The sequence below is a fragment of the Epargyreus clarus genome, unplaced genomic scaffold (genome assembly GCF_041222505.1).
Source record: "Epargyreus clarus isolate Ecla_fem2 unplaced genomic scaffold, WU_Ecla_fem_2.2 ptg000004l, whole genome shotgun sequence".
In the NCBI taxonomy this organism is placed as follows: domain Eukaryota; kingdom Metazoa; phylum Arthropoda; class Insecta; order Lepidoptera; family Hesperiidae; genus Epargyreus; species Epargyreus clarus.
Window position 1 is genome coordinate 2,769,634 of NW_027332212.1, and position 19,210 is coordinate 2,788,843.

A 19,210-nucleotide genomic window follows, 5' to 3' on the forward strand; every position below is an offset into this window, starting at 1 on the left:
ATCCGTCACTACGTAAACAAGTACCAAAACAATCATATTTGTCAAAATGTAAAATTTCATGGTAAGGGTACAGAATCACAGATCCATTTCCATGATTTCATTTCAATGGTTTCATACTCCAGAATATTTTGTCTGTTTATTTATCCAATTTCATACAACTTTGCTTCTCTATTTTTATCCCTTTGCAATAACGCCTGATTGGTTTTCTAAAATAACAACCAATTTTTATACGCGGTAACATTTAATAGAAATTCTATATTCTATATATGAAATTATTGTTAATTTACTTTTCTTGATCATATTTTCCATCTACATAATTAACACCATGTCGTTTATGACATTGTTTACCAACATGCTAAGTGAATCAGTGTTAATCTAAGACGACATAAGTCTAACACTTACTTTACATACTTAGAAACTTTTTGTTTGTTAATGTTACATTACTCATTACATGTTTACCGTACTAATATTTACGTCACAGCGCTGGATACATTATTCTTTCCAATTCAATTCATTTTAGTACTCATATGGTAGCAACTTCATCACATGTTCCCGAAGTGTTGACCATTAATCACGAATACAATGCACACGTTACTATTTCTTTCACATCATTGTTAAAATTGGTCAAAGAGTATATTATAAAAACATTACTTGCTACTTTCTCGTATTTCTTATAATATAGGAGAAGCAGGCGAGCATGCAGTCCACCTAATCAGGTGGCTACTGCCGCCCATGGACATCTGTAATCGACACCGGATAGGATTACATATTCCTATCTGAGGTCGGCCACAGATACACCGCTATCCCTGAGGACTAAGCTGAACCGCCCCGGAAAAGCATGTCTTCCTCCAAACCAGAACACAGTGCTTAATACTGCTGTTATGAGTCAGAAATAGGTGTGGCGGTGGTGTCGCCGGAGTCGAACCACAAAGGGTTCTACCACCCTCAAACTAATTATGAAATTCTATTTCTTTTGATTTAATTTCAATCTTCAAATATTCATATATTCATAACTATCTATAGCATGCCCGCATCTTTTTCTTGTTTCCAGCAGAAATTTTACCCTCTCTTCATTCTGGAGTATCATATTTCAAAATTCGCTTTTAATTAATGCCGGGTTGAAAGGAACGCTCGTCCCATTCATGACGATTTCTTTTTCGTTTTTCGTTGCTTCGAACGAGTGCATTGGCTCATTTTGAAACACATGGTTTGGATAGAAATTCAGCATCATGTGTCTGCCTTGTTTTATGTAAATCTGAAGTTGGTGTTTGCTAATATGAATTTTAACTTCATAAAGCCTGTTGTTCTGAAGTAGACGGCGTGACTTTGTGTATTTTGAATAACATTATCCAGGTTTTAACAATTAGTCGTTAATAGCAAATATGGATGATAGTTTGAGGTTTTTTACTCAAATTCTATAGTTAAACTGTCAATGATGGTGGATTTCACCATAAATATGGATGGAACTATATTGTTACAATAAAATAATGATAAATTAATAATTAACTCTAATCTGCGTCTAGAGTTTGACTCTCTGTCTTTAGCATTTGTAGTCCAGACGATATGAATTTTAGTGTGCTTACCACCAGAGTTCCATATGCACCATTGGTCTTCATATAAAAATTAATGAACATCAAAAACTCCAGCACAGAGTTTATGTAGGTACTCGTATTTACTAGCATGAATGCAGATAGAAACTGTTCGTCCACCGCTAGTGCCAGTTGGCAACAACCGAGTGGCAGACGGTAATGTGTTCAAGTTTAAGTGGCACTTCGGATGCGCCCCGCATGAATAATCAACACCGGTCCGTGGCGCTTATCAGTTTGTAAGTATAAGTATAAAAAGCTTTACCTTGGACTTTATGATATTTATACCGGATTTTATTTTTATACGTAAGTTAAGCAGCTCCAGTTCCACTTCCATTAGGTTAAGTTTATCATTGCAGACAATTATTATTTTATCGATTATTAATATGATTATTTTAAAAGATGCGTGTTATGGAGTTTCTTTCGCTTCCTGTCCCTAGCGAAACACCTTGCGAAGTGGCTTTAGATATATTGGCGTTCAAAATGATTTCTGCAAAGAATCTACTTTGAATATAATATTTTTGAATTTGACTATACCTTACACGATTATATACGCGATTTCCTTTCATTAATATCAGCATTTGTGTATTTTTACATGTGTAAAAATTGTTCTTTTAATTCAAGCAACCACCAATAAATAAACTCTATCCACCCTTAAACACATAAATACAGCTTTGTGAATGTGTTTTTCCGTAACATGAAATTGGAGTAGCGAATTGGAATTGCATATAAATCCGTTTAGGAAACCAATTTGAAAACGAACTGTCCAGTCGATTTTTATATTATGAGTCTTAAAATGTATTTAAGTCCCGCTGAATACTGTATTGTATTATTCAATTGATTTTTTTATAGAATCTTTTTATCTAGCACTTTACTAGTCAATACGGAAATTGACATGAGGGAAAATGAATTGAAAATGAAACAGAATTTGTTATTTTCATTGTAATCTAATCGTATTTTTTGCGTTTATCAGTCATTGATGTATTTGAGCGTAGCAAAACACTGTTTTGAGTTTTAAAAATATTTTTCCTGTTTTTACCACGCTTTTAATAGCTTGGGTTGTATCTATGTATGTATGTATGTATGTAACGGAATCTTTGAACTCGATTTTTACCTACTTTGAACGGTCCGATCAATTTAAAATTTTGAACAATTATCAAGAACCGATGACAATACGCGATTTTAATAATTTTATCCCATTCTCCTCATCAGGACCGTCAGGAATCAGGATTAACGATTTTTTTTTGTGCGATTAAGCGTGGTTTTTAGTTTTTAAACTATAATTTATTATACAATTCTATCAGTTCCTTTTGGTTGTAGTTACTAGGTTTTTTTTTTCACAATAATAATTATTTAACATTTATATAAGTCACGACTCGAGTCTGTTAAAGGGCAGATAAATCATCTCCCAGTAATTGGTTTTATCTTTAACGATCATGGTTTATGTTGTGATCATGTTATGATTTTTATAGTGACTTGGCATAGATATTATGTAAAGCTATTTTGCAATGTCATACAATTCGACTATGCTTTACTGACTCCGTAGAAATGCTCTTTTCGTGTTTCTTTGTAAAATTATAAGTAATAGCAAATTTTTTAATGGGAAAGGAACACCTGATTGCAAATAATTGCATTGCAATACCATATATGTAATTTTAAAGAAGTCGATGATGCATAATCAACTTTATAGCAATTGGTGTCATTCTTTAAAGACTCACGTTTTCCAGCGCTTTAATAAGCTTGTACTGTATATTACGCGTACCGAGTAAAGACCTGGTAAAATAGTTGTTAACGATCAGCTGTTTTTCCGACGGCTATTTCATTGAATACTTACATGTGGCGACTAACACATCTCATTACGACACAACTAAGCTCAGCTTAATAATATCCTTTGTTGCATAACAAAGACGTGTTGTCACGATGACCAGTTACGCAATTACCGTTCATCCCTACCAGACGTTTATATGATTAATAGCCGTTTTGGTCCGGTCGTAATTCATGGAAGCTTGACACTCGACTATACGGAGTTTTGTATTTATGGGTGAAAGTTTCAGTTCCGTTCACTGTAAGATGCAGTTCTACTTAATCCTCGTATGAAAGTATTATTTTGATGTCGATTTTTATGCCAATAAGTACTATTTCTATGAGATAAACTATTAAGTCTTTAATAACGCTCGCCATTATTAATCAATCTATCTAAATATTAAATATATCCATTATTAACAAAGGGTTAAGCACCGGCTTTTGAATCAGTTTAATGGAGTATTTTCTACGTCTCCTCCATTTTTAAAGACTCGTGCTAAATACTGCCTTATACAGAACAACTGCAGTCAAAATATTAATAAGAAGAAAACTCGAAGACGATATGCTTATGGTAAGTCCTTTCTTAGTCAAATCATGAGCAAAAAAGTCCACATTCTTAAACAAAGCAGTTGGCAATCCGCTGACTTAAACGCCGTTCTAAAATTAATCCTTTCTTTTGTTATTTGTTCGTTTATTTACTTTATAAACAATAAATTTATGGTCTCATCCGCGGGCTTAAAATTTGACAAACATGCGTTGTCGAGTGTGCGTTACTGATAAGCGATCGTTATCTCTCGTTATAAATAACACGCGACCTACATTTCGCTTAATAGACGGGTTTAGTTAGGCTTAGAGCCTCTTTAGCGGACCAACTGCTGGACGGAAGGGGCGGTCCACCTCGGGCCCCTGGTCCTGGGGGGCCCCCAAAGGTCGTCAGCGAAAAAAAAGGTCGCCAGAGTAAAACCATCACTCAAATACGTATTTGTCGGCGACATTTGTAATTTTTTAAAATCAAATTATTTTTTAGACTGGGGGCCTCATTCAACATTCCTGCCCGGGCCTCCGACGACCTTAGTCCGCCACTAGAGTATTATAGGTGTCAGTAAACTTTAAGCACTTTTGATCCATTTTGTAAATATTAGTGTAATTTACACTGTCACGTCTGGTTGGATCTAGACAGGCCGTATTTTTAACGCTTTAGCGATTAGTATTTTCAGTATTGTTGATAGAAGTTTTACTGCTTTTGTGGAGGTCGATTCTTTGTCACTACAAACCCAAAGGTTCATCGTGCTTCGTATTTAAGTAGTTTATTAGTAGTAGTCACAGAGTTGTGATTTAAAAACTCTTCTTATTAACCTCACTATGGAGAATAATGTTTTTCCAGCATACGTATGTACATACATATGAATTTTAATATATTAGTCGTTGGACTCGCCTTGGGGCAACAAAGGAGTGGAGGCCCCCTGGCCCCAAATTATTTTCCGAATAAAATTAACAATTTTTTCAGTTGAGTTTTTCAATAAATATTTTATTGTGAAACGCAGGTAGATTCTTCTAGTATTCATGTTTTTACAAAGTACTGTAGATAAAGGTAAAACAGCAAAAAAAAATATAAAAGGAAAATATATTTTAATTTTTTTACTAGTGTTTACTAGACGAAATTAAACAAAAAATCTGACGTCTCTATTGTGAAGGCCCCGGGGCTGCCGCCCCGGTTGCCCTCCCTTAAATCCGGCCCTGGTTGGACTTACCTAAACCCTGGGAGTGACCACGAGCTATATTTTAAAGCCGTTCGGTTTGTTCACAATATTTCTATAGCTATTTCCATTTCTTATTTGATACTTTTGCACTACAACTGACATACGTATTGTATTTTTACTCGGAAGTTGTAATCATAGTTTTAATTTGTAAACAAGATCGTTCAATTGCATTATGATTACGTTTCATTAGTATTATGATAATAAATCACAATTATTATCAACATTATTCGTGCGATATAAACTTTATCTGTTGACAATAAACCTACATTGTTTTACAATCGATAGTTGGTTTAGGTTATAGGACAGCCTTTCAATAAGCAATCCTTAAGAACAGTAAATAAGACATCAATGATCTAGTTATGACTGAAATTATACTATTATATAATTAATTATATAATTATAGTAAATAGCTGAAAATGATAGTAAATTAGCTTTTTCTCATAAGATGAAAGAAATATGTTGGTAAATTAGCTTTTTCTCATAAGATAATTAATTAATATTCGCCTCTATGACTACTAATACAAATAAATGACTGTCATTTTTTATTGCTTTTTTCGACAATAATTGTACGATCTAAAACACTAGGTACCTTATAAAAGATTTGTTTTACCTATCGTGGTGTCCCAAATAAATTACCTAGAAACTTGTTAAGCCTCCACGTGGACTGTTTATAAAAATAAGGTAATTCTCGGCATATTTTAAGCCTGCTTAAGTCTGAGAGCCACTCAAATTTCTCGCTCACTTTGTTCACTAAAATAGAATTGACAATGGCGACACCGACTTCACTTCGAATTACTTTTGCTCCTTGTTATTTTTTTAATTGCCCTGTCTGGACAAATTAATAAAAAAGTAACGTCTGCAAAATAATAATAATGTCCTTATCTCAAGAGAAAACAATACACAACAAAATTCACAAGTGACAGTTGTTATCAACCTTTTTTGTTGAATGACTGATATTCTAGTTTTGGTCTTATCATGTAAGAGCAAAAATATTTTATTTAATTTTAAATTTATTTGAAATTAACATACTTCGTGAACCATATGTGTGTTCCAAGGAGCAGACTACCGGTTGGGACTGAATGTAACAAAGTATTTACTTAGTAACTAAAAGGTCATAATAACATCAAATCTCTGTAAACTCAAACGTTATATTCAACAATTTAATTTTCTAAATTAGAAATGTTAGTATTGAGTCTTGTTTGCATATTAAAATGTTCTTTAAATGTCGGCGGTCAAATTCTCAGGCTTTCGAATCGTTAAATTTAATTGAAAATGCCATTAAAAACAATGTAAAGGGCTTTGGTTAACGAAAACAATCTGGCGAGATATAAAATAGCATAAAATATATTATCTGTGTTGTTTAAAGATAGATGGGACTTAAAAATTGTGACTAAAATGATGGAAAAGTTATGTCTATTTCTACCCAATTAGAATCAGTATCCTAGTGCAAGTTCCAGGCCGTGTTGTGCTAGTAAAAAACACATCATTCTCTTTCTCCCTCTGAATATCGCTTAAGTTGAGCAAGAAATTGAATCGAACAGAATGTCTTCTTGCATAGGATTCCATCTACAGTGAATCCTAATGTAAAATAAATTGACTACTAGTAACGGACTTTATCCAGAAGTGGTCTTAAACAGCTGATAGATTTAAGGACTTATTCACTTATGTAACAGAGGACTTATAAGAGCTGATTCATTTATGTTCTTATTCTCTAAGTTTCTGTAATAGGGGACTTACTACAACTGATAGATTTACGGACTTATTTTTCTGCTAACCTAACTTTCTTACAACCCTCAAACGCTGGGGACATAGCTATTGATCTTGAAACTGAATTAGCCGCGGATGATCGTCTTGTTTGTGTCTAATTATAGATCACTTGAAATAAACAGAGTAAAGTAGGCGTTGGCGAGTGTTCGCATCGCGGATATGAGTGGCCGCTGCATATAGGACAGGCATGCGATTTTTATTATCGCATTCCTGATGATGTAAGTGATGTAATGGTTTATCTTATGCATATGTGATAGGAATGGTTTGAGCGAAATGCTGACCTTGTGGTAAGTATTCAGATTATGCTGCAGTCCAGATTTTATACCCGTAGGTACAAGGACTTAATCCTTAATTTTTCCTTTTTAATGGATTTTTATGTGCACTTGACGTATAAAGAATCTATAGAAAGATGGTTCTTCTATAGGCCTATAATAGGTTTGATGGACACAAAAAGGTTAGTAGATACACAAACACACAGTTCCAAAACCCAATCTCAAGAAACCTAAGACAGTCAGTCAACTAAACTTAAAAACCTTTTTCGCGAAAATAAAAACAAAAACCAGCAATAACCCAAGATTCGATGATGACACAATAAAACGGACTTACCACAGTTTTACAATAATATAACCCAATTACCTTTATTAATATACATAATCCATGAATATAATACGAATTTTAAATAACGTCACTGATCACAATCAAGCTCAACTCAAATCAAACGGTACAATTCATTGGATAAACTTCGTGCTACACAGTTTTGACAGCTGTTAGTTGTACAGTCGGCTAGTGATAGTTTGCTCCGTATGCAAATCAGAAACTTCGACCTCAATTATGCTAACTTCCATCAAATTTATGGGGCGTTGTTTTCTTAAGTTGTAGCCAATGTTTCACTATTTCAGATGAATGATGATTCGGGGAAAGTTCTATTTATAGTAAAGTACAGATTTAACTTAGACAGTGATAGCGTAATGGTTAAGAAACTCGGCCTTTCCATCGAGCGGTCCGAGGTTCAAATCCTAGGTAGGCCTCTAATTTTTCAAAGTTATGTGCTTATTAAAAATTAATTATCACTTGCTAAATGGTGAAGGAAAAAATCGTGAGGAAACCTGCATACCTGAGATTTATAAAAAAATCTGAAAGGTATGTGAAGACTACCAATACGCACTTGGCCAGCGCAGTGGACTTTGGCCTAATCCTTCTCATTATGAGAGGAGACCCGTGCCCAGCATTGGGACGTTAATGATGATGATGATGATGACAGATTTAACAAAGAGTAAACATCGTGATAGTTGAAAAGGCAAAGTATACTGTAAGTTACTCTAATCTCGGAGTCCAGATTCTAATTCAAGAAACCACATCCAATTTTCAATCAGCGCCTCTAGCGGATTGTATATGAACTGATTAAAAATGTATGGGCAAATATGTAAACAAATGCCACAACAGAATTTTGTCAAAACGTAAAAACTCATACTAAGGGTACTGTATGTAAACATAATCTATCGTCACATATGACCGGCCCCGATAAGGCAATAAGGCTTATATTTTTCCGCATATCGGTCGTTATACGTTCCGGTAAACGACTTATTGGTAACGTTTATTACTCGAAAACGGAAAGCTTTAAAAATACGTCGTAAAAAGATTTTTCTGATACGTATTATTATTTATTATTTTATTTGTTCCCTAATATCAGTGACAGTGTAGAGCGATATTCCTGTTTCTTTCATTGTGGATTTTCCTATCTTCCTGTCTATATCGAAGTTTTTAGGGACAAGATATCCCAAATGTCCCATCGGATAGTTTCCCATAATGTTCTAGATAGTGTAAACACCACAGATTTGCTTCTTCTTTTAAAGGTTCATTTACATGTACAGAAATAGCACGTGTCAGACATGTACACAAACCTGTAAACAAATAATAATTGTCCTATACAAGTTGTTTGTTTTAATGTATCTAAGCGCACGACTGTGAGTTGGAGAAATTTAAGCCGTTCACCGAACATTTCCACCAGCTAGTTAAAACCAAAATTCTATTTAACATAACATATATGTGCACACACGGGCCGTGTTTGTCAAAATATTGTATGGAAAAAGAATAATTTTGTCTACCACGATGCTTATGTGACACGTTCAATTATGAACGTATAAACGAGACCTAACGCATTGACGACGAATAATGACTTATTATTGTATTGCATCCAACATAATACTTAATAGGCAATATCAGTCATCTCAGTTGATCGATAATTCCCAAGGATCTGTTTAGGTTCACAGCTGTGTTGCGTCAGATAAACACGACGACTGATAAAGACAATGGCCCGGCTCTTATGCAAGCGATAACAGCGCCTGCGCATTAAAACCCCACACACAATTCTACGCTACGACCCGACGTTTTCATACCACGAGCGCTCAACGACTAGTCCTTACGTCGACGGAATCGAGTTTAGAATCGCGTGCGCGCCGCCGTCGTGAGATGCAAACAATAAAACATTATGGGCCATAATCGCTCGCACTCAATAACATTGCACCGTACGCCACCACACAGCTGTGCACCGCATTTACATAATCCGATACGACACATCGATATTGAATCGAATGCCTCGGATTCAGGGTGTGGTTTCTATTGAACGTTAATGGCAGTAAGTCTTAGTGATACTTCCGTGTTCGTGGAGTATTTTGCGTTATTTTATAAAGTTATGGCGGATATTTGCGATATTTTCGAAGATGGTCTGAAGCTTCCTGAGTCGAACGAGATAGGACTGCCAAATATCAGCCTTTTGAACTAGAACTCAGAAGCGCTACACTGCTGTTATCAGATTTTTTTAGGATATTTGGACCACCTCATGGTGTTTGTGTTAACTGCCGCCTATGAACATCAGTGACAGACTATATATTCCACCAAAGCAACAAAGCTAATCACAAATGTGTTGCCATTGCTGAGGATTAAGATGGTCGCCTCATATTTAAATACATTGTTCTACTAAAACGCAGAAATTGAAACGTTAGAAATAGATATGACGGCACCTTGCCGGTAAAATCATACTGGTTCGAACACCTTTTAGATAATGTTTTATCGTCGTAGTAGAATGTCATAGATTTATTATCTGAAGGTGGTAGAACCCTTTGTGGTTCGACTCCGGCGGCACCACCGCCACACCTATTTCTGCCTAATAACAGCAGTGTTAGGCGCTACTGTGTTCCGTTTTGAAGGGTGTGGTAAGGGAGACATACTTTTCCGAGGCGTTCGAGCTCAGTCCTCAGGGGTAGCCGCGCATCTGTGGCCGACCTCAGGTAGGAATATCTAATCCTATCTGGGGTTGATTACAGATGTCCATGGGCGGCAGTAGCCACTTACCGTCAGGTGGACTGCATGCTCGTCTGCTACTCCTATATTATAAAAGAAAATTGAATTATAGAGACCAAGGGAGAAAAATTGGTACCGAAGAGCTTCTTCCAGGCAAAAGATACCTGACAAAATAGAGACATAGGGACGACGTAGATATAGGGCAGTGTTCCAAATGTCCAAAAACATTTCGTACCCTCTTCACTAGACGTGGCCTAAGGAAAAATTATCTTGTACAATTAAAGTATTTTTAGCCACATTGTTTACGTCCAATACACATATTCCTCGTGTACTATCCATAATCGATACTCTATGTATGTCAGTTTGTGCGTCACAGTACTAAGTGGGTTGAACGGTCTACGGCGAACGGAACGAAACTCAATGTTTGACATGACATTTTATTGTTTTATTCTACACCAGAGGTTCCCAACCTTTTTTTGGTCAGAGACCACTTTTATGACTTACTTGTTAGCAGGAACCACTATATAGGTACAATAAAATTAAACTGTAATAATCAAACTGAAACTTTAACTTTTAATAAAAAACTCAATAGCAACCATACATAAAAAGAAATAATAATAATTTTACATTCCAACGGCTAAATTTAAAATTGTTCGCGGACCATATTTTGGCTTATGCGGACCACTGGTTGGGAACCCCTGTTCTATACCATCATTAACTTAATTCATTTTTAATATGGCTCTATATAAATTGGGTACAAGTGTTCGTGGTGCGACATAATTATTGTTTAAATTAGTAATTACTTGTATGAAATCATTATTATTCCTTTTTTTTAAAGATTGAAGATAACTAAAGCTGTCATCAACAACCTTTCACCTTCTTAATGATATATTCTTTCAACATTTAAGGATGTGATAAATATTTCTCCTATGCTCATAACATAGAAATATTTAAGGTAGATTCGGATTTGAGCCTCGGAATTTTCTCAGAAATGGCTCTACATAATTTAATTTACGCTTAGATGGGTGTTACAAAACACTAAAATGATTAAAATTTTTAAATGTGTTTGTGATCTCATAGAATTTAATTTTTTTATCTACAAATGTCACTGTTAGCGCGATTATTACGATAGAACGGTAGAAATGTAAGTTATCGCTCATTGTAATAACGAAGATATATAGAAATAATTAAGTTACAGTTAATTATTCCCCCTAACCATTACATAAACAACACTTCTATTAGCTAAATAATGTTTTGCTACCGTCACTGTTTTTCACTTGCACTTTTATTCCAATACCTACTTATATAGCTTAAAACACCATATTATACCCTAACACTATAATTTTATGCGAATGCGGTCATTACATACCAGTTTTTGCGACCGGCGGATTCACGGATATATGCCAGTGGTATAACTTTTACAGTTAAAGGTCGGTCATCTATTTTTAGTAGCGAGAAGTGGTCTAGGAACGAGTTTCAAGATAATGATTCAGAAACATATGTATGTTGTGTATGTAAGACTGTGTTGGGTTGAAATGGTTCGACGGGTCAAAATGTCTAGTTTTATGGGCACTGAGAATGATGGGTAATTAAAACAAAGTGAAGGTGAGTTGAAATGCTTCTTGTTTTTGTTATAAACAGCAACAAACCAATCTGTAGTCCGTCTGATATATAAGGGTTACCTTTTACAACAATGTCAGTTTGTTCATGGAAAACTGTACTTAGCTACCATAGATTAGTAAAGATACTTCGTCGCCTTGAAATTGAATGAAGCTACAAACGGCTTATTAGTAAGTTCTTTTTTTGAATTCTTGACAAATAAAAACATTTTAGAAAAAAATACGAATAAATAACTAATACTGCGTAATTTACATAATAAATAAATAATTATTTCAAATATTTTAGGTACATTTTAGCACGGAGACGTGGCAAAACTTTTTTACGCATCTATTTCAATTCTCAAAACTGGGTAAGCTACAAATATGTATTGAGTACCTATTTACTTAGTTCTAATTTAGGTCGACCTCAGATGAGTTGCTACTTGAGGACTAAGTTGCAAAGTCTCATGTAAGCATATCTTTCAAATCAGAACACAGCGGTTACACTGCTGTTAGACAAAAATAGATGTGACGGTGGTTCTACCGTGTAATCTTTCCACACACAGTACCTTAGAACACAATACAGGTGGTATGTGGTAAGTGGACACAATTAAGACGACTTAAGCAGCCAAAAGTTAGATACAAATATTTGCGGAACAAGGAAGAAGGAACTATATTATATTATTATGATATATGTGTCGAGACATCAGATTATAATTAAAAACATAATATGATATTACCACCTCCCAAAACTTAAAAATAATTTATTGATTAGGTATCTGATTATACAGCTGTGATATTTATAACTAGCGATCCTTGAGATTTTCTTAAGATAAAGAATTACAAAGACTTAGCTTTACTTACAGCAAACTATTGTCAATGATTGCGGCCATTCATGTCCTGGATTAAATGTCCTGTTACCTGGACGTCATACGTACCTGTAACAAAAGTTGGTAATAAGAAAATTGTACATACAACCAATATTAACAAACGTAGTATAAATAAAGTATTCCTATAGGTCCGCACTTGCCAAATCTTCAAATTCAAATGTGTGGATAGTGTTTGACTTGGTTTGCGTAGGCTTACAAGAGCTTTTAGCACAGCTTTTGATCAAGTCAAATCTTCGTAAAGGTTTGGACTTGAGTAATCTCACAATAATAGCTTTTTGCTAAATGCTAATTAAATTATATTGGTACTTATAAAAAAAAACAATAATATTTTTTTTTGTCCATCTGTTTATTTCGGCTAATCTCCGGGCTGGACAGATTTTGACAGGACTGTAAAGTTAGCTGAATTTTTTTTTTTTTTTTTTTATAATATAAGAGTAGCAGACGAGCATGCAGTCCACCTGATGGTAAGTGGCTACTGCCGCCCATGGACATCTGTAATCAACCCCAGATAGGATTAGATATTCCTACCTGAGGTCGGCCAAAGATGCGCCGCTACCCCTGAGGACTAAGCTGGAACGCCTCGGAAAAGTCTGTCTCCCTTACCACACCCTTCAAACCGGAACACAGCAGCGTTTAACACTGCTGTTATTAGGTAGAAATAGGTGTGGCGGTGGTGCCGCCGGAGTCGAACCACAAAGGGTTCTACCACCTTCAAAAGAATATAAAATATATATAGAAAATTTATAAGAGATAACTGAGGCTGCTTTTATTATCGGAAAAAAATGGGGTTCGTCGAAAAAACCTTAAATCCCCCTAGTATTTACACCTTTACACGCCGGTGAAACCACAGTGTACTCATAATATTATATAATATGATTCTCTTTTAATCATTTTAGTGTGTGCCAAGTTCCGTATCAATTCATTAGTGACTAACGCCTACACCCACCAATTTTACACCTAGTTGACCTATGCTGATTGACTAATGTTTTGACAACTGTCTGCATGCTAATGGCAAAGGTGAATCTGTAGCACAATTGAATTTGAACCTTACACTCGCGACGAAGTTATAAAGGCGTAAGCGACACAAGTTATGTATTTAATGTGTGAACTGGACTGGAAAATTAAACCTCAGCATATTTTAAATGTATACTGCTAAATAGATAAAATTGAAACGTCCTTTTAAAATAAACGACAGTTACAAACTCGAATGGAAAAGGACTCCATTATTATATAGGGTTGAGCAATGATATGGACGGCGAACTTATTTTAATTCATGAAAGTAAATAAATAATAAGTAGATAATCTTCTGAGAAATCATAAAAATAATATTATGTTAAATAAATGTTAATATTTCATAATCTTTGGGAGCATTTATATCAGTTACAACGCTTACAACATTCATATACGCCCGTTATTAATACTTAATCCATCCAAATTTTGCCTAACAAACTTAGAAATTTGGCAATTCCTCGTAGGAAGTAATTGTTAAATGTCAATAATTGATAGACAAAACATTAGACACATTGGATTATTATTTTATACCCATTAAAAACATTAAAGATCTACATTAAGGAAAATAATTGCAACAAGGAAACCGTTAATAACAAACAATAAATAATGAAATGACACATAATCCGCTGAAGATTAACGAGCTGTCCCATTAAGATAGCAGCGAGATATAGACGTGCCTGTTATCGCACGTCGAACTTTATCTGTGCCGCATGAATTCACATGAGTTTACAAAACATTCCACGTTGAAAATATATTATCATATTAGATATATTTACAATTAGTAATAATAGAAGTCAGGGGCAGGTCTATGTAACGTTGAATCATTAACATAAGATCATTACGCATTTGATTTGGATGCGTCTTTGTGTACGGATTGCTGTCTGTTACAATAGACTGTCCGAGCCCTCGCTATAGTTATCTTGACCGACTAACTATGATAACTAATTTTATTATTACACAATTACTGATTGGCGTGTCACTTTTGATTTACGGAATTCCACTTTACCTAAATTATATTAGAAATAATGTTATCCTGAAATTTGGTAACGCACTCCGTGCATCTTGTTGAAAAGGTACACGAACGAACAATCGCAACACCTGTTTCTGCCTAACAATAGAAGTGTTAAGCGCTGCTGTGTTCTGTTTTGAAAAGTGTTAAAGGAGACATACTTGTCCGAGGATAGGACACGCATCTGTGACTGACCTCAGGTAGAAATCTAATTTTATTTAGGGTTGATTGCAGATATCCATGGACGGCAGTGGCAGTGGCCACTTACCATCAATTGGACTGCATATTCACTTGTTAATTCTATAGTATAAAAATAATCTTATAATTATAAAATAAGTAGAGAGATGTCATATTAGTAATATAACAGAAGGCTATTGAAAATTTTAGATGACCAACTACTTGACCGGTTTTCATAATTATTTCAATTAGAAAGCTACATTAAACGCTTTAAAGAAACGCTTTCTACTATCATAACTCCGCGCTAGGATTTCACTAACACCCACAATCGAAGGAAATATTTAAATTCATAATGAGCAATTAATTCAGAATCCTTTACAGCAAACTGCTTTCAAAGTGAAAGGGATTTAGGCCATAGTCCACCTTACTGGCCAAGATCGAATTGGTAGACTTCACACACCTTTTAGAAGTTTTTTTTGTAAAGAACATTTAGGCGTGTAAGTTTCCTCACGATGTTTTTATTCAGCGTTATAGTAATTAAAAATTAATTACTGATAATAAGCACATAACTTTGAAAAATTAAATGTGCGTCTCTGGGAATCGTACCTCGGACCTACGTCAGATCTACATCCAGTACTTTATAGTTGGAAATGGATAAAGACTAAGCTATTTGACATATTTAAAACATAATAATATATAAAAATAATAAAAACTCTATCTGCGCCGATGTGTGAATATGTATATGGTAATTGACATGTTAAAATGTAGTTACAAACAATATTTTTAGTAACCTTCGTATCTGTATTTTTGTCCGAAAAACCTTTCATTTAATTATCATTCAGTATTCACATACTTTTATGAAAACAAAATTACCATAACATAACAAACAATTCATATAACGTAAATATTTTTCGTAAGTTTTGTCAGCATTTGCAAAATTTTAAACAATACGTTCTAACCTTGACCCTTACAATTATTTTCTTAAGGCTAATACGCAAAAGGATTCATAAGCATTTATTCAAGGTAATTATATTTACGTTTCGGCCATTGCTCTCATATTTATTCTTCCATCCATTAACCCTGAAAAGAGATCTTAGTCTCATTCGAGCGAGGTATATGTGCGTATTCGTGACCACAGTTGATCTAATCCTATCTATCATCATCATCCCATTACTGTCCCACTGCTGGGCACGGGTTTCCTCTCAGAATGATGGATGGATTGAATTACACACATAATTTTGAGAAATCAGAAGTGTATGCCTGGGACTTGAACCTCGGACCCCTCGATAAAGAGGGTGAGTTTCTTAGCCAGTAGGCGATCTGCTTCTATCAGTCCTAACTAACAATATTATAAATACGACCGCAAGTTTGTTTGTTTGCTACCTGTTACGCCTTAATTACATATCCGATCGTCGCGATATTTTATAACAGGTTCAGAAAAGTACATAGAGTATCTTTTATACCGAAAAAAGTACCGCTTTCACGGTATAAATAAAAACAACCTTTAAGCTGCCACTAACCAATTGATATTGACCTCTGTCCGCTAGAGAAGCGGCGGGTAAAATTATATTGTAAAAGTTAGTACTTAATTTTTTTTCCATCCCATCCCAAATTTACAATTTTATCCCAAGAATATTCACAAAGATTAACTGTATCTAGTCATCGCGCTATTTCGAGACAAAGACGCAGACATGTCACAAACAATAATTAATAGACGAGTATAACTGTAACGATGAATGAGGAGATCAATAAAGGCTGAACAAACATGAACAAACATGGTAGGAAAATTCGAAGGTGGTAGTGTGGAGCTAAGCCGTGTAATATACAAGTTAGTGTTAGAGTAGTATTAAGACAATCAAACCATCAAGACGCTTCTTTACTAAGAACCAGCCTGCTACTTATACTACAGTAGAACCCTTTGTGGTCCGACTCCGGCGGCACCACCGCCACACCTCATAACAGCAGTGTTAAACGCTGTTGTGTTCTGGTTTGAAGGGTGTGGTAAGGGAGACATACTTTTCCGAGGCGTTCGAGCTTAGTCTTCAGGGGTAGCGGCGTATCTGTGGCCGACCTCAGGCAGGAATATCTAATCCTATCTGGTATGGATTACAGATGTCCATGGGCGGCAGTAGCCACTTACCATCAGTGGAACTGCATGTTCGTCTGCTAATCCTATATTATAAAAAAAACAATACAGAACAGCTGATATACAAAGAGCTCCTCTAATCCTTAAACAGAATTCGCTCCGGATAATACAACGAAATGAATGAACGCTCATAAAACTGGTAATAAGAATGGTTAACTAAATCCCGACATCCTTCCCTGAAATGATGAACCTTTAACATTATTAAAATAACGTTAAAGAATAATAATCAGTTTTAATACTTATTGAATAAACAGTTAAACTTGGATGAATATTTAGATATAATTACAAACTGTAAATAATTGAAAATAAAATGTCTGTTTGTTTCTATATAACTTTAATTGAAAAATAATTAAAGTCTGAAAAGTATTTTAGGCATTTTACCTGGATACAATGTGTTACAGTTTAAAATTTTAAATTATAGATTTAATATAATATATTATATTTTAAAATAATATAATATTTTTGATATTTTAAATTATAGATATTTATGACTACTCTTATAATTACAGATGGAATTAATGAACATAGATATCTACAAAAGATGAACACAAACTTTACGACAGCTGATGTTGATAAAAGAGGACGTGTAATCCCTGTTCAGACTACAGAGTTCGCTCTGTAGCCGACAATACGACGAAATGAACGACACTCGTAAACCCAGATAGTTGTTGGAATCCCAACGTTGCGCCTTGAAATGAGTGTTATAAAGTCGTAGTTAAAATTCCATTAGAATGAAGACTTGGATATAATAAGTACACCCAAGTATAATACTTAGAACTACTATACTATAGGTTGAAACTCGATCTCTTAATCAGTAGGTTCGAACTTGTAACCCAGGCAAGTGTAATATTTTTTATATATTTCAAAGAAATCTATAAAGCAATAATTAATATGATAATTAAATAATACATACAAAGTATTTATAATTAACAAACAAACAAATGAATCAGGCACATCTTTGGTTTTTCTAAATTGTCTGTATAATAATTTTCTTTAATGATTAAGGAAAACATCGGGAGGAAATCAACACACCTGAGACTCCCTACAAAAAGGTCTCGAAAGTGTGTGATGTCTACCCATTAGCACCAGGGTCGCGAACAATGATCTAAACCTGTCTCACTTAGAGGGGTGCCCCTTGCCCAGCAGTGGGAAAACAATCAGTTCAATTCTATATTATTTATTACTTATTTAGTAACATTGTTGCCTCTCGCAACTTCGTCCACGAATGTAGTGCGACCTTAAATGAAAACCATAGGACCGGTTTTCGATAAAAAGTTTATAAATAGACGATAAACATGTATGTTTAACATTATTTTAAATAAAACTTTTACAAGGACGTTTATGTAGGTCACTTTAGAAATATATGTAATTTTGGAACTATTTATATAATTTAATAAAGAAATAACTTTAATACTTTCACTTAATGCAATATAAACACACGATTTTGAACTATTTAATATTATTTTAGGAAAAAAATACTCCATAACGTAATGCAATATAAACACACATACATAAGGATACGTTTTTTAAGCAAGCAAGTTAATGGATCTAATTGAGCCAACAATTGGCAAGCAACCACATCTTGAAATTGATGGTAAGGATAAAATAGTTAAATTTATATCATTACTTAAAAATATCTTGAAATTGTTGCTAATGATAATTTCTTTTATCATTAGTTAGGCAGTCTTTAAAACTGTTGTACCATTTTGTTGACTACACGATAACAGTTAAAACGTGTAAGCCGATTACCGTTAACTCTTATCCACTCAATTTGACCCTAATCGGCCGTGATGAAGGATTAGCGAGGCGGAATCTGAACTCGCCAACTCCGGTTCATCCGTTGGGAAAATGTTGCAAAATTTAAATCTAAAGTGGTCTGTAAAAGGAATTCCTAAGCATTATTGGTTAGTCTGTAGCTAAAGTTTCTTTGTAATTATAACATTTGATTACCAACTTTATAATGTTTGTACTTATAACAGACCGTTTGATAAGTACCTAACGATACTTATTACAGTTATAACGTATAACGTAAGGCAAAATATGATCGGAGCATTCAAGTAAATATCACGTAGGTACTTCAGAGTGTTAACATCGGAAAAAGTTTTTATTGAGTTAATAGTTTTTATTTTCAATATCGGACGTTTAGCTTGATAAAGAGTGAAT

The 19,210-nt window shown here is 34.5% G+C and overlaps 1 protein-coding gene across 9 annotated transcripts in view; it reads right to left on the reverse strand.

Moving 5' to 3' along the window:
• Positions 1-19,210, reverse strand: part of Ypel (Yippee-like) — a 172,958-nt gene that overhangs the window by 23,268 nt on the left and 130,480 nt on the right. For 2 of the 9 annotated variants that reach the window (XM_073092897.1, XM_073092899.1), the window contains exon 3: positions 12,679-12,752. The exons of the other annotated variants lie outside the window; for them this stretch is intronic. In XM_073092897.1, coding sequence (XP_072948998.1) covers positions 12,679-12,707 — 29 coding nt within the window. In that variant the 5' untranslated portion in view covers positions 12,708-12,752. The remainder of the gene's footprint in view (positions 1-12,678; positions 12,753-19,210) is intronic. 9 annotated transcript variants of the gene reach the window in all.